The 16,074-nt window shown below is 40.9% G+C and overlaps 1 protein-coding gene across 1 annotated transcript; it reads left to right on the top strand.

Moving 5' to 3' along the window:
- The first annotated feature begins 1,905 nt into the window (after nucleotides 1–1,905).
- On the top strand, nucleotides 1,906–14,487 carry LOC139458041 (dentin sialophosphoprotein-like). Its single transcript, XM_071239357.1, has 11 exons — nucleotides 1,906–2,107; nucleotides 2,343–2,545; nucleotides 2,657–2,723; nucleotides 2,921–8,446; nucleotides 8,844–8,986; nucleotides 11,878–12,117; nucleotides 12,634–12,694; nucleotides 12,861–13,006; nucleotides 13,673–13,703; nucleotides 14,083–14,180; nucleotides 14,431–14,487. The coding sequence occupies exons 1-11, from the start codon at nucleotides 1,906–1,908 to the stop codon at nucleotides 14,485–14,487; spliced, it is 6,774 nt and encodes a 2,257-aa protein (XP_071095458.1).
- The last annotated feature ends 1,587 nt before the right edge of the window (nucleotides 14,488–16,074 follow it).

The raw sequence follows: 16,074 nt of genomic DNA, 5'->3' as shown, positions 1-16,074 counted from the left end.
TTTTGACCAGTTATCATTGCGGGCCCTTATTGTGTATTTACTGTTCACATCACCCATTCATTTTTGATATTTTATAAATATATAATGACCTTGCTACTGGCCAATACGACATCGTCTTTTGCTGGTTGCCAAGTCATGTTGGAATCACAGGTAACACTATGGCTGATGCTGCAGCAAAGGCAGCTCTCAACAAATCTGTGACACCACTTCTACTACCATACAGTGACTATAAACCTATTATTAGATGCTATATCAGAGACCTAATGCAGAAGAAATGTGACACCCAAGTTGGTATAAATAAATTACATGCAATAAAAGCAAATATCGGTTATACTTACTTGGGTTCTATAAGGTTGTCAACGCACATGGTGGCCATACACGCTACTGAACTTGTGTGCCATCAGATTTGCGTGCTTGCTAAACTGATGTTATTACCGAATACCGTGCTTGGAACAAATTATGGTTACCACCGTTAATTAAAATCCTTCTTTGGACATTAATGATTAAAAATTACCTTTTCTGATACATTTGTCCATTGTATATCATATATGGGATTACTTTTAAAAATGTGAAGTTTTTAATTTGACTCAATATATATGGTTGTATACCTTTCAGGAAAGAATCCTTATGGTGGTTTTTTTTCAGCTGGTATTTTTTTATTATTATCCAAATGAACCAAATTCAACAAAAACAGTTTAACTTAGTTATGTTTACAGTAGTTTAAGCATATGTCATTGCTTCATGACAATATTGAATAAGTATATATATTTTACCAAACAGTCAAATGATTTTGTGTCTATTCATTACAATAGTCATCTATACAGAACATATTATGTGCTGGCTTATTTTATTTCCAAGTAAAATAATTACTCAATACTATGATATAGCTTCATTCATGGATAAAACAACCATATGTTGACTTGAGAACAACTAAATAATGCAAAGATATATTTTCTAATGAAGGAAGATACAAGAAGGAAGGTCAAGTGATATGTTAACTTACGTTGTGTTGCGGCTTGCGAGGAATAACACGTCCAACCAGCTTGGTGTGCACACATTGACTGCGATAGTTGCCAGGGACGGCTCCTTCCAGCTAAGCGTGTGCAACGCCTGACAACCTGACAAGGGGATAGCTGAGACAAGTTCAAGCGAACATACATATGTGTCTGCAGTTGTCTGGTTGGCGTTGTTGAGGTACATGTTTCAATTCTCTTTCTATTACTATTATTCATGTCCCTATTATATTAGTGCGGGAATCACTATACGTTTGTTTACCTTTGTTTTCAACTAAGCAACATGAAAGGTGGATCTGTCTCTTTCATGTAAAGCGTTGGTGTCATTATTTTTGTTGTCTTCAAAGACATATTGTCTCTGGATGCATGTGTTGTCAACTTGGAGAAGTTAAGTTTATAGCTGTATTCTTTAAGACACGTGTATCTATCATCTATCTATCATCTTACCATCTTCTTCTTGCAAATGAGAGACCATTTTACGTTCGCTTCTTTCTACGATAATTTAAAAAAAAAATGTAGTGTTCTGCTGAAAGTACAAACATTTCAAGACAATGATTTACCTGGTGTGGAAACAATGTTCAGGGAAACGCACTTCTGCCGTAATGAGGCACACCTGGATTCGAAAACCCAGCCAGTGGAAAATGGCATCTATTGTTTTAAACATGCCATACCCTTCTTTGAATCTAAGTGCTGTGTATGTGAGACCATGGCGCAACTAGATTTATGTAATATAAGTTTGTTGAACAATTATCAATGATTTTTTTCTCATAATAAAATCGGAATAGAAAGTACTCATTCATGTACTTAAAATTATTTATTTTTATATGTATGTATCAAGATATTAACATTGTAGCAAATATATGTGTCAAACATGTTAAAATCTGTTTCAGATATGCCACTGCTACTTCATGTTCTGCCCAGCACACGTTATGATGACAAACTCATGGAGTCTTTTATAGACCAACTGTCTCTCCATGTTGAGCTGGACAAGGAACTGTCCCCGACTCTTTCACCGCTGCACATTGTGATATTCCGGCCTCAAGGCAGACCGAATGTTGAATTTAATGGAGTGGTTCTACGGTTCCTGGATAAATGTGAGAACTTTTGTAAGTGACAATTGTTAAGATGGGGTGCAGATTATTCTGAAGTTCGTTATTACATATATCATTTCTTCAGAAGCAAACCATGTCGAGAAAGGATTAAGTTCAAGCAATACAACGATCGATTGTATGTAAATTGTGTAGATTATTCAAAAATGAATATATCAATGTGAACGTAATTAATACAAAGAACAAAACATGTAAATGTATTTATCCGTATTCATTTCAGGTAATCTTAGCTGTAAGAACATTATTCTCTTCACTGGCTTTGGCTTGTCACAGCAGTATGGCTGTGGCTTCACTCCAGATTGTGCCTCACGCTTTAAGTACACGGACAAGCTTCTTATAACATCAGGACGTCTTGATACACAAGTCAACAAGTGCACATTTAAAAGACTTGGAGATGTGCTTGGGACACAATATGGATTTAAGGTAGATAGGAGTCACAAATCAACTATGATTAAATAAAAATACCACTGAAACTAACCGTCACATTGTCACATGAGTTTATTTTTAATATGATTATCGTGTTCACTATATCAGCAGAAGTCTGATGATCAACCACAGCTACGAAGATACGTGGGATCAGTTCATCTCTGCGGAGGTCAAGGTAAAAGTTCTTTGATAATCATGTGCAGTTTCAATTGCAAGAAAACGACAGTAAGAGATGTACTGATACAGTTCTGTAAACATAAACATTGTTCTAGCACTGTTTCGCCGCCCAATGTCAACTGATTGATGTATATGAATGTCGAATGTTATCATTCAATGATAAGATTTAATACAAGATGCATATATTTTGTTCAGAACTCGAAACGACAACGTACCGCTTCAAGGGAAAGCATGCCAACAATACAAACAGCCAAGAAGACAATGGCACCTCTACCGGAAGTCATACCAACAGCCAAGAAGACAATGACACCTCTACTGGAAATCATGCCAACAGCCAGGAAGACAATGGCATCTCTACTGAAAGTAAAACCAACAGCAAAGAAGACATTAGCAGTTCTACTGCACGTCATGCCAACAGCCAAGAGGACAATGACACCTCTACTGCAAGTCATACCAACAGCCAAGAAGACAATGACACCTCTACTGGAAATCATGCCAACAGCCAGGAAGACAATGGCCCCTTTCCTGGAAGTAAAGCCATACGCCAAGAAGACAATGGCATCTCTACTGCAAGTCATGCCAACAGCCAAGAAGACATTAGCACTTCTACTGCAAGTCATGCCAACAGCCAAGAGGACAATGGCCATTTTCCAGGAAGTAAAGCCAACAGCCAAGAAGACAATGGCACCTCTACTGCAAGGCATGTCAACAGCCAAGAAGACAACGGCACCTTTCCAGGAAGTAAAGGCAACAGCCAGGAAGACTATGGCACCTTTCCTGGAAGTCATGCCAACAGCAAAGAAGACTATGGCACCTTTCCTGGAAGTAAAGCGATAAGGCAAGAAGACAATGGCACCTCTACTGCAAGTCATGCCAACAGCAAAGAAGACAATGGCACCTCTACTGGAAGTAAAACCAACAGCAAAGAAGACATTAGCACTTCTACTGCACGTCATGCCAACAGCCAGGAGGACAATGGCACCTTTCAAGGAAGTAAAGCCAGCAGCAAAAAAGACAATGACCCCTCTACTGCAAGGCATGTCAACAGTCAAGAAGACAATGACACCTATACTGCAAGGCATGCGAACAGCCAAAAGGACAATGGCACCTTTCCAGGAAGTAAAGCCATACGCCAAGAAGACAATGGCACCTCTACTGCAAGGCATGTCAACAGCCAGGAAGACAATGACACCTATACTGCAAGGCATGCGAACAGCCAAAAGGACAATGGCACCTTTCCAGGGAGTAAAGCCAACAGCAAAGAAGACAATGGCACCTCTACTGCAAGGCATGTTAACAGCCAAGAGGACAATGTCACCTCTTCTGCAAGGCATGCGAACAACCAAAAGGACAATGACACCTTTCCAGGAAGTAAAGCCAGCAGCAAAGAAGACAATGGCACCTCTACTGCAAGGCATGTCAACAGCAAAGAAGACAATGGCACCTCTACTGCAAGGCATACCAACAGCACAGGAGACAATGGCACCTCTACTGGAAATCATGCCAACAGGCAAGAAGACAACGGCACCTTTCCAGGAAGTAAAGGCAACAGCCAGGAAGACTATGGCACCTTTCCTGGAAGTCATGCCAACAGCCAAGAAGACTATGGCACCTTTCCTGGAAGTAAAGCGATACGCCAAGAAGACAATGACACCTCTTCTGGAAGTCATGCCAACAGCAAAGAAGACTATGGCACCTTTCCTGGAAGTAAAGCGATAAGCCAAGAAGACAATGGCACCTCTACTGCAAGTCATGCCAACAGCAAAGAAGACAATGGCACCTCTACTGGAAGTAAAACCAACAGCAAAGAAGACATTAGCACTTCTACTGCACGTCATGCCAGTAGCCAGGAGGACAATGGCACCTTTCCAGGAAGTAAAGCCAGCAGCAAAGAAGACAATGGCCCCTCTACTGCAAGGCATGTCAACAGTCAAGAAGACAATGACACCTATACTGCAAGGCATGCGAACAGCCAAAAGGACAATGGCACCTTTCCAGGGAGTAAAGCCAACAGCAAAGAAGACAATGGCACCTCTACTGCAAGGCACGTTAACAGCCAAGAGGACAATGTCACCTCTACTGCAAGGCATGCGAACAGCCAAAAGGACAATGACACCTTTCCTGGAAGTAAAGCCATACGCCAAGAAGACAATGGCACCTCTACTGCAAGTCATGCCAACAGCCAAGAAGACATTAGCACTTCTACTGCAAGTCATGCCAACAGCCAAGAGGACAATGGCCATTTTCCAGGAAGTAAAGCCAACAGCCAAGAATACAATGACACCTCTACTGCAAGGCATGTCAACATTCAAGAAGACAATGACACCTATACTGCAAGGCATGCGAACAGCCAAGAAGACAATGGCACCTTTCCAGGGAGTAAAGCCAACAGCAAAGAAGACAATGGCACCTCTACTGCAAGGCACGTTAACAGCCAAGAGGACAATGGCACCTCTACTGCAAGGCATGCGAACAGCCAAAAGGACAATGACACCTTTCCTGGAAGTAAAGCCATACGCCAAGAAGACAATGGCACCTCTACTGCAAGTCATGCCAACAGCCAAGAAGACATTAGCACTTCTACTGCAAGTCATGCCAACAGCCAAGAGGACAATGGCCATTTTCCAGGAAGTAAAGCCAACAGCCAAGAATACAATGACACCTCTACTGCAAGGCATGTCAACAGCCAAGAAGACATGAGCACTTTTACTGCAAGTCATGCCAACAGCCAAGAGGACAATGGCCATTTTCCAGGAAGTAAAGCCAACAGCCAAGAAGACAATGACACCTCTACTGCAAGGCATGTCAAGAGCCAAGAAGACATTAACACTTCTACTGCAAGTCATGCCAACAGCCAAGAGGACAATGGCCATTTTCCAGGAAGTAAAGCCAACAGGCAAGAAGACAATGGCACCTCTACTGCAAGGCATGTCAACAGCCAAGAAGACAATAGCACCTCTACTGGAAATCATGCCAACAGCCAAGAAGACAACGGCACCTTTCCAGGAAGTAAAGGCAACAGCCAGGAAGACTATGGCACCTTTCCTGGAAGTCATGCCAACAGCAAAGAAGACTATGGCACCTTTCCTGGAAGTAAAGCGATAAGGCAAGAAGACAATGGCACCTCTACTGCAAGTCATGCCAACAGCAAAGAAGACAATGGCACCTCTACTGGAAGTAAAACCAACAGCAAAGAAGACATTAGCACTTCTACTGCACGTCATGCCAACAGCCAGGAGGACAATGGCACCTTTCCAGGAAGTAAAGCCATCAGCAAAGAAGACAATGACGCATCTACTGCAAGGCATGTCAACAGTCAAGAAGACAATGACACCTATACTGCAAGGCATGCGAACAGCCAAAAGGACAATGGCACCTTTCCAGGAAGTAAAGCCATACGCCAAGAAGACAATGGCACCTCTACTGCAAGGCATGTTAACAGCCAGGAAGACAATGACACCTATACTGCAAGGCATGCGAACAGCCAAAAGGACAATGGCACCTTTCCAGGGAGTAAAGCCAACAGCAAAGAAGACAATGGCACATCTACTGCAAGGCATGTTAACAGCCAAGAGGACAATGGCACCTCTACTGCAAGGCATGCGAACAACCAAAAGGACAATGACACCTTTCCAGGAAGTAAAGCCAGCAGCAAAGAAGACAATGGCACCTCTACTGCAAGGCATGTCAACAGCCAAGAAGACATTGGCACCTATACTGGAAATCATGCCAACAGTCAAGAGGACAATGGCACCTTTCTAGGAAGTAAAGCTAACAGCAAAGAAGACAATGGCACCTCTACTGCAAGGCATACCAACAGCACAGGAGACAATGGCACCTCTACTGGAAATCATGCCAACAGCCAAGAAGACAACGGCACCTTTCCAGGAAGTAAAGGCAACAGCCAGGAAGACTATGGCACCTTTCCTGGAAGTCATGCCAACAGCCAAGAAGACAATGGCACCTTTCCTGGAAGTAAAGCGATACGCCAAGAAGACAATGACACCTCTTCTGGAAGTCATGCCAACAGCAAAGAAGACTATGGCACCTTTCCTGGAAGTAAAGCGATAAGCCAAGAAGACAATGGCACCTCTACTGCAAGTCATGCCAACAGCAAAGAAGACAATGGCACCTCTACTGGATGTAAAACCAACAGCAAAGAAGACATTAGCACTTCTACTGCACGTCATGCCAGTAGCCAGGAGGACAATGGCACCTTTCCAGGAAGTAAAGCCAGCAGCAAAGAAGACAATGGCCCCTCTACTGCAAGGCATGTCAACAGTCAAGAAGACAATGACACCTATACTGCAAGGCATGCGAACAGCCAAAAGGACAATGGCACCTTTCCAGGGAGTAAAGCCAACAGCAAAGAAGACAATGGCACCTCTACTGCAAGGCACGTTAACAGCCAAGAGGACAATGGCACCTCTACTGCAAGGCATGCGAACAGCCAAAAGGACAATGACACCTTTCCTGGAAGTAAAGCCAGCAGCAAAGAAGACAATGGCACCTCTACTGCAAGGCATGTCAACAGCCAAGAAGACATTGGCACCTATACTGGAAATCATGCCAACAGTCAAGAGGACAATGGCACCTTTCTAGGAAGTAAAGCTAACAGCAAAGAAGACAATGGCACCTCTACTGGAAGTCATACCAACAGCCAAGAAGACAATGACACCTCTACTGGAAATCATGCCAACAGCCAGGAAGACAATGGCCCCTTTCCTGGAAGTAAAGCCATACGCCAAGAAGACAATGGCACCTCTACTGCAAGTCATGCCAACAGGCAAGAAGACATTAGCACTTCTACTGCAAGTCATGCCAACAGCCAAGAGGACAATGGCCATTTTCCCGGAAGTAAAGCCAACAGCCAAGAATACAATGACACCTCTACTGCAAGTCATGTCAACAGCCAAGAAGACATGAGCACTTCTACTGCAAGTCATGCCAACAGCCAAGAGGACAATGGCCATTTTCCAGGAAGTAAAGCCAACAGCCAAGAAGACAATGACACCTCTACTGCAAGGCATGTCAAGAGCCAAGAAGACATTAACACCTCTACTGCAAGTCATACCAACAGCCAAGAAGACAATGGCATCTCTACTGGAAATCATGCCAACAGCCAAGAAGACAACGGCACCTTTCCAGGAAGTAAAGGCAACAGCCAGGAAGCCTATGGCACTTTTCCTGGAAGTCATGCCAACAGCCAAGAAGACTATGGCACCTTTCCTGGAAGTAAAGCGATAAGCCAAGAAGACAATGGCACCTCTACTGCAAGTCATGCCAACAGCAAAGAAGACAATGGCACCTCTACTGCAAGGCATACCAACAGCACAGGAGACAATGGCACCTCTACTGGAAATCATGCCAGCAGCCAGGAAGACAATGGCACCTTTCCAGGAAGTATAGCCATAAGTCAAGAAGACAATGGCACCTCTACTGCAAGTAAAGCTAACAGCAAAGAAGACAATGGCAACTCTACTGGAAGTAACGCCATCAGTCAAGAGGACAATAACAGCTCTACTGGACGTGTTGCGAACAGCCAAGATGACGAATGCAACACAGCTGATGCCAACTATCCGGTGGACAATGGCAACCCTCCTGAAAGTTATGCCAACAGCAAACTTGACAAAGGTTACTGTTCTGGTGGTGAAGCTAACAGCCAAGTGGACAAAAGCAGCTCTACTGGTAGTAATGCAATCATCGAAGGGATCACGGAAAGTAGATGCAACCCATATCTCGAAAAAATAAGTAAGTCTTCAGGAACAATGCCTTCCTACAGTATACACTGGCGGTAATCGTCCAGAGTAACGTATTTCCAGTTTAATAAAGTAATATTACGTCGCATGTAATTAAATGTGCAGCAGTAATTATCCTGGGGGTAGGGGCCGTCGGGTAGCCTAGTGGTTAAAGCGTTCGCTCGTCACGCCGAAACCCGGGTTCGATTCCCGACATGGGTACAATGTGTGAAGCCCATTTCTGGTGTCCCCCGCCGTGATATTGCTGGAATATTGCTAAAAGCGGCGTAAAACCATACTCACTCACTCACTATCCTGGGGGTACATTTTCTAAATATAGATGCACCAATATATAAAACCTCGCCACTGGGTTGTTTCAGACATATTACAGAGTATACAGGAAGGTATTGATAAAGAGACGGCAGTTTTGCAAGGGAATGTGGAGACCAAGTTCAAGTTGCCACCAAGGAAACTACTTAGAATACTTGATGAGGTCCTGCAAAGCCTGGACCAGGAACAAGAGGTAATAGTAATTCTGGGAAATGATACGTTTCCTCATTAAACCGTATCTGTTAATTTGTGCATGTCAAAGATACATGTTTTCTCCTCTGAAATATAGTACACTTTTCTCTTAATTCTGCATCCTATGGACATGACCATTTTAAATTGTAGATTTGATGGTCATGCTCTGTAAATCCGCTGGCTTTATGTCACCTGGATGGCATACACCATTGATCAAGGGTTCAGTTACTCGTTCATCTTATCGATTATTAACTGGATGGAAAAGGGTGACTTGGCGATTACCAACTACATTCTTTCACTGTGCTTCATCCAGAAAAGTTAGTGAATGGTTACGGTTACTTTCGCAATGAGAGAGACGAAATGCTCGTATCAGGAAAAGATTGTTAGGAGGCTGACACAAACCTGATATAATAGCAAGGCATTTTGGAAGGTTCTTAAAATATTCGGTGGTTCGTCTATAGTTCCTATATATCATTGCAGGAATGAAATAAATATGGCATGTATATGGAAGCTGGTCAACCAGGAAAGGGTAATAATATTTGTTGTGTCAGTTCTCAGTTTTCTGATAGTAACACCACAGCTATTCTTGACTCACCAAAAACAGCCGATGAAGTGATTGTGAGCGAGTGAGTTGGGTTCAACGGCACTTTTAACAGTATTCCAGTTATATCACGGCGTTTCAGCTTAATGTAGAGGAAAGCTAGAAATGATGCAGCTCTCAGATGTTTACCACTTCGGTGAAACCCATGAGCACGGTTGTGGTGCTCTGGTTTTTGGTGTGCCCAAGGGACGCAACTCTGCACAGCGAATCGCGAGGCCTTAGACGACTGGGCCAACTGTTTCACCAGTTATTTTCTGACAATACTTTTTTTGTATACCATATGTGAGCTTCAGAAGTTTGGAATACAATTTTTCCGTACATTTAGACAAATCAAAAGTTGTAGTTTTTAGAAATGGTGGAATGCTTTGAAAACGTGCAAAATGGTATCTCGGGGGTAATTTAATTCTCATATAAAGATTTTGGAAATATTTTCACCAAGTTTGTCCTGGCATAAACACGTTCACAACTCTATTGTACAATTAAAAAAGACCCCATTAGCTATCTTAAATATCTGTCAAAACTACAACCTATTCCGTGCTATAATTTTTCAGAATCTTTGATTCTAAAATTATGCCAGTCCTGTTTGAATAGCCGAGGTATGGGGTCTTGATTGGAATATCAATTCTCCTATTCAGAAAGTTCACACTTTAGCGTCTAAATATTTACTCGGCGTTGATGATATATGAATAAGCCTAGAAGGCTCAGACTATGTGAAATGTGTTTCTTGGATACAAAGTAAATGGATACCATTTTCTATTGATATGTACTGCTTATGATAACCTACGTAAAATTTATATTCCTGATAAATATTGTACATGTAAATTAAAAAAATATTTATGTCTATCACCAATGTCATCTTCACTCTTGCAGACAAAGAGCTGTATTTTCTGTAACAAAGTAATATAGGCCGATGGCCTACATACATCTGAATAAAGAAATGAGAGAATAAGAAGAGGAGTGGGATTTGATTACTTGTCATACGAATTATACTGTTACTCTGCATGTACTGAAACAGGCGTTACACGAAATCAGTTATTTTTCATATTTTTCAGTCTGCAGTGACTTCGGAGATACAGGGCAAATGTACGTTTCCAAGGATATTTCAAATCAGACAGATATTTTACAGGCGTAATGTATTAGTTTCCTTATGATAAAGTGTGTATATTCTTGATCGGTGTGTAATTGAACAAAATCTTAACTGTTATAAATCCGCCCTTCCATTTAATGATATTGGTATAATTAAAACATAAATGAAGACCATGAATGAATTATTAGAGTAAGTGAGGAGCAACATAAATAAAATTCATTTTCTTTACGTCATCTCATGTGATTCTTACAGATTCTTTTTTTTATCACAAATGGTGTGATTATGATTAAAAATTCTCGACAGCTCCATCTCTTCTTGGAGACGATATGGCGAGCAAGATAGAGGATCAACTTGGGATGGATAAAGGATCACTTAATAAGATCATACAAGCTCTCCTAAAGGTACCGTTCATGTCAGTGAGATACATTCCTGATCGTACACACTTCCGATCAAATACTAAATTAATAGTGCAACTAAGTATCACTTTTTATTATAAATGCATACCAGGAGTGTCATTTTATTAACTTATTTATTTACTTATTATTTTTTTTATTTATTTATTTATTTATTTAATTATTTTTTTTATTTTTTTATTTTTTTATTTATTTATTTTTGTTGTTGTTGTATTATTATTATTATTTATTTTTTTTTGGGGGGGGGGATTTCACCTTACTAAAAGAGTGCACATTGTTTTGGTTGAGTCCCACGATGGATTCGAGCCCACACTCTCAGATTGATACTCCTAATCCCCAGGATGCAATGTCAGCAGTCTAACCCCCCCAAACAAAACTGGTAGTCAAGATTACATACTGTGTGTATCCCTCTGACTGTAGAGTGTAAATTGGCATGTCTTCCATGGCTGCATTTTAGAAAGGGGTCAAATGTAACAAATATTATTTGGGGATTACACTTTCTTAGTAAAGTACACATTCTGTGTTTTGCTGGTCGATTCCCAAATGGCAAGAGAACGTGTACTCTAAGGAGAGAGTGTAATCCAAAATATAAGATTCGTTACATTTTGCCACTTTATAAAAGGCATTATGTATAAAGGAGTGTATTAGTTTTAATACGAGAACAGTTTGTTTGATGATCAGTCACAACTAGGACGTGACGTGAAGGCCAAGGTAAATGTTCACATGTATTCACAGTTGTACAAAAACACTAGTCACAATAACCACTATTCCACAACTACCTTTATTTTCAGTCATATGTGGAAAAGACAAACAAGCAACGCACACAAGATCATAAAGGCAATTCAACGTGTGGTGATGTAAAGAGACAAGAGGACAAAGGCAACTCTAGTGGAAGTGATGCCAAGAACCAAGGTGACAACATCGCTGGTGTCAGAACCAGACTTCATGGTGGAGATGAACCTGTCGTTTCTCATGATCACACACCCAACACCTCAAGGAGAGATGCGCCACCATTGGGTGCAGAGATGCAGGCTAGTGTGCGATTGTTGTTTGAAGAAACGTTACAACCACACACACACAGACACACACACACACACACACACACACACACACACACACACACACACACACACACACACACACACACACACACACACACATATATATTCACACACACATTACATATGGGGTATAGTATTCTTCAAGGGGCGGTCGGGTAGCCTAGTGGTTAAAGCGTTCGCTCGTCACGCCGAAGACCCGAGTTCGATTCCCGACATGGGTACAATGTGTGAAGCCCATTTCTGGTGTCCCCCGCCGTGATATTGCTGGAACATTGCTAAAAGTGGCGTAAAACCATACTCACCCACTCACTATAGTATTCTTCAAGCCATTTGTCAAACACGAGTTATTAAATCATATTCACTCCTTATAAGATGACAGATTATAATCAAGCATGTTTCCTAGTCTGGAGTTATCTTAGCATATTACATGTATAACATACTTCTTTCTCTTACTATAATCTTGCAGTTCCTGTTTCCCTTTTCTAGGAGTCAGGAAGTAACTCTTGCTGTCCTCCACATTCTGGACCTGGATGCGACCAAAATCTCGGTAACATGAACAAGAACTTTGAAACCCTAATAATCCTAGGTCTCAGTAATCAAATTTCCAGATCACATTGTATAAATATAAATATTCTCAATAGTAATTACCCTGAAGGTACAGTTCCAGAATACAGATGCGTCACTGAATCAAACATCTCTCTGGGATATTTCAGACAGGTTACGGACTATACTGGAAGAAATGAAGAAAAAGACAACTGATTTACAAAGAGCGGTGGAGAAAAAGTGTAAGTTGCGACCAGGGCTACTACCGGACATACTTGATGAGGTGCTGAAATGTCAACAGAACCAGGCACCAAAGGCAACACCTGTGACAAAGGATGTGGTACTACTTTTCATCAACTACATATTTTAGAATGTGCATGTCAAACCTAAATATTTCTTCCTCTGAAATATTGCAGATTTAAAACTTGCTTCTTAATTAATCTTCTGCCGAATAAGCTGTTTGTTTAGTTAGTGAGTGAGTTTGGCTTTACGCCAGTTTTATAGTCCAGCAATATCACACAAGCAATGAGCACATAGTACTTATCTGGGGAATCGAATCCGCGTCTCCGGTGTGACGAAAGAACGCTTTAACCACTTGGCGCCGTCCCGTTTGTTTAGTCAAGATTAGGAGAATGCAATCTATGTATATCCGTTGATGTAAAAGAATAATGAGTTATGACAAATGATCCATGTCGTAACCAATCATGACATTGAATGAAAACAATCCATAACATGCAATATCAAAATATCTGTATCTGTTCAAATGAGTTTTGTGTCTCTTTCCGATAAAACTGGCAAGTGTCTTATGTATTTTAACATTGCATATACAGTTGTCAGTTGACCTTTGGGAATGAAAAGCATGGTTGTGTGTTGGCGCACAGAATGCCTTTCAGTGTCTTGTTATACAAAATATGCTGCTACTCTGTGTGTATTGAAATAAACGTTTTACCAAATCACAAGATAACTTTTATATATTTTTCAGGCTGCAGGAATGTCAGAGATACCGGGAAGATGTAAGTTTTATATGGAAGTTTTCTAATTAGAGAAGTAACCACAGAAATAATGTCGGGAGAAACGAAGTGAACGTTTTCGACCCGATGTTTTCGTGTCTACATGATGAGTGTTATGGAAAGATTCAATGAATCTTTAAGCTGCATTAGAAAATCTTACTCTTGAAAATCTGTGTGAAAAAAACATGTCAGATACATTTCAAGAAAGATGTACTGACGCGTTTAGTGATGTTCAAATAACGATTATGAGATACTGTAAGCAACCACAATAACATTTGATTCTTTTACGTCGTCATAATGTGGAAGATTTAATACTTACGCCCCAGTAGTCAGTTTGTCTATTGTGCAAAAAGGATGTGATGATGAGTGAAATTCTTGACAGCTCCACCTCTACTCGGAGACGATATGGCCAGCAGGATAGAGAACCAACTGGTGCTGAAAACAGGATCACTTCATGAGATCATAGACGCCGTGCTGAAGGTACACAGTCCTTTATGTGTATTAATGTCGACTACGGATCGCTTTGCTACAGGACGCCATCCCGTGCGGCAATAGTCTACAAACACGTACTATTTCTATGTCCCCAAAAATTCACATTAAACTTATATTTACCTTTCTTGTTTCAGAGAAACAGAACACATAGAAATGAGCGCCTTGTTTTTCATAGACTATTTTGTGATATTTGTGAACAGCTGCAGCCACGTGTGAACTGTTTTGTTAATCCTTTCAGTTCAGCCCAAAGAAGAAGTGGTGGCAGTTCTGGAATTTAGATGACGCCTCCACATGAGCAGACTGTGGGAACTGATGGGTGTGAGTGTTGGCCAGAGGAAACACAATGGATGTTTCAGAATTTGCGTTCAAACAACTAACAGAAACAACCTAACCATGTTACCGGCAAATTTTAGAGACATGTTCAGCAAGTTCGGCAAATGTTATATGTCGAGTCAGCAAGTTTTCACCATGTCAGACTGAGTAATAATAATAGCAGTCATATACGAGGTATTGTAATTCATGAAATCAGCTGTGAGCATGGATGCACAGATTCTTAAGAAATGAAATGATACAACATTAATCTGCTTGTGTTGCACTTCGTGTTTAAAACATATTAGATTAAAAGTTGAATTTGATTAAATGTGAGTTCCTAACATTCGCCTTATACTAATATTACTTGTATATGTGCGAGGTTCGGTAAAGGCAAGAGAAATTTGCACGATGATTAGCATGCAGCGTTTAGAGGATAAACTGTATATTACTGTTCTTGGCATGTTTCATTGTATTTTGTATATACATAAGTTCTATTTCCTATATGCTATAAGTTCTATGTTGTTTCATATATATATCTCCATGTAAGAAATTAAACTTTTTAATCTCAATTGTGCTTTCATTTTCTTCCTTAAGGCTTGTATGTTGAATGTCAAGTGGTGGAATGTGTCTTGTCAGTCTTGGTGTATACTTTAATCAGTTTTTCATATCAAGTAAAACATAATCTCTCACATGACCGCACATCAAACCAACGTGCACGGGTGTGCAAATTACAACCAAAGCATAATAACCTGCTACACCCACTAATCCAAAAACAGCGGATCCTGGTACTACCAAATAATACTTTTATTACACGGCAAACAATTGAGTTCAGTGCAAAATCAGAAAAATATGTACACATGTTACTGTCTACCATTAAGATCAAGGAGTGAAGACAGTAAGAGTGAACTAGAAACGTATTCCTGGTATGTAGTTTGCGGCATAATTTACAATAATGTTGCTGCTGAAGAACATCTGAGTACATATATTGTAAGTGAGTGAGTGAGTTGTGTTTAACACCGCTTTTAACAATATTCCAGTCATATCACGACGTGTCGGCTTAATGTGGGAGGGAAGACCGAAGTGATGCAGGTTTATGACGTTTACCACCTCGGTAAAACCCACGAGCACGGGTATGGTGCTGAAAAACGTAGACACATAATCGGGGCGAACCGGGATTCGAACCCACAGTCATAGATTTATGGCGTGCCCACGGGACGCATCTCTGCACAGCGAATCGCGGCGCCTTACACGACTGGGCCACCAGATTGTGTTCTGAAGTCAATATGAAATTTACTCACTACACAAATGTATCTCCCAAACAGCCTTCTGAATTAACTATGGACTATATTAGATACAAACTATGTAATATATCCATCATAAACTCTCCCCCATCTTGAGTTCTAGGGAATGATTATGAAACGTATCCACACACATCTGGCCTTCTAAATGTGTTACATCATGTTGTAAAATGAGTGTGTGTGCTGCTATAAAAAGACGGGTATATTTTGGTATTTGCAAGTTAAACCTCGGGCTTACAAGATGTTATGAATCCTTCATTCTTTCCTGAGTA

Source organism: Haliotis cracherodii, unplaced genomic scaffold (assembly GCF_022045235.1).
Source record: "Haliotis cracherodii isolate W230 unplaced genomic scaffold, xgHalCrac1.p SCAF_12, whole genome shotgun sequence".
Lineage (NCBI taxonomy): Eukaryota > Metazoa > Mollusca > Gastropoda > Lepetellida > Haliotidae > Haliotis > Haliotis cracherodii.
Note: the sequence above shows the minus strand (reverse complement) of the source record. Positions and strands in the feature narration are given on the sequence as shown.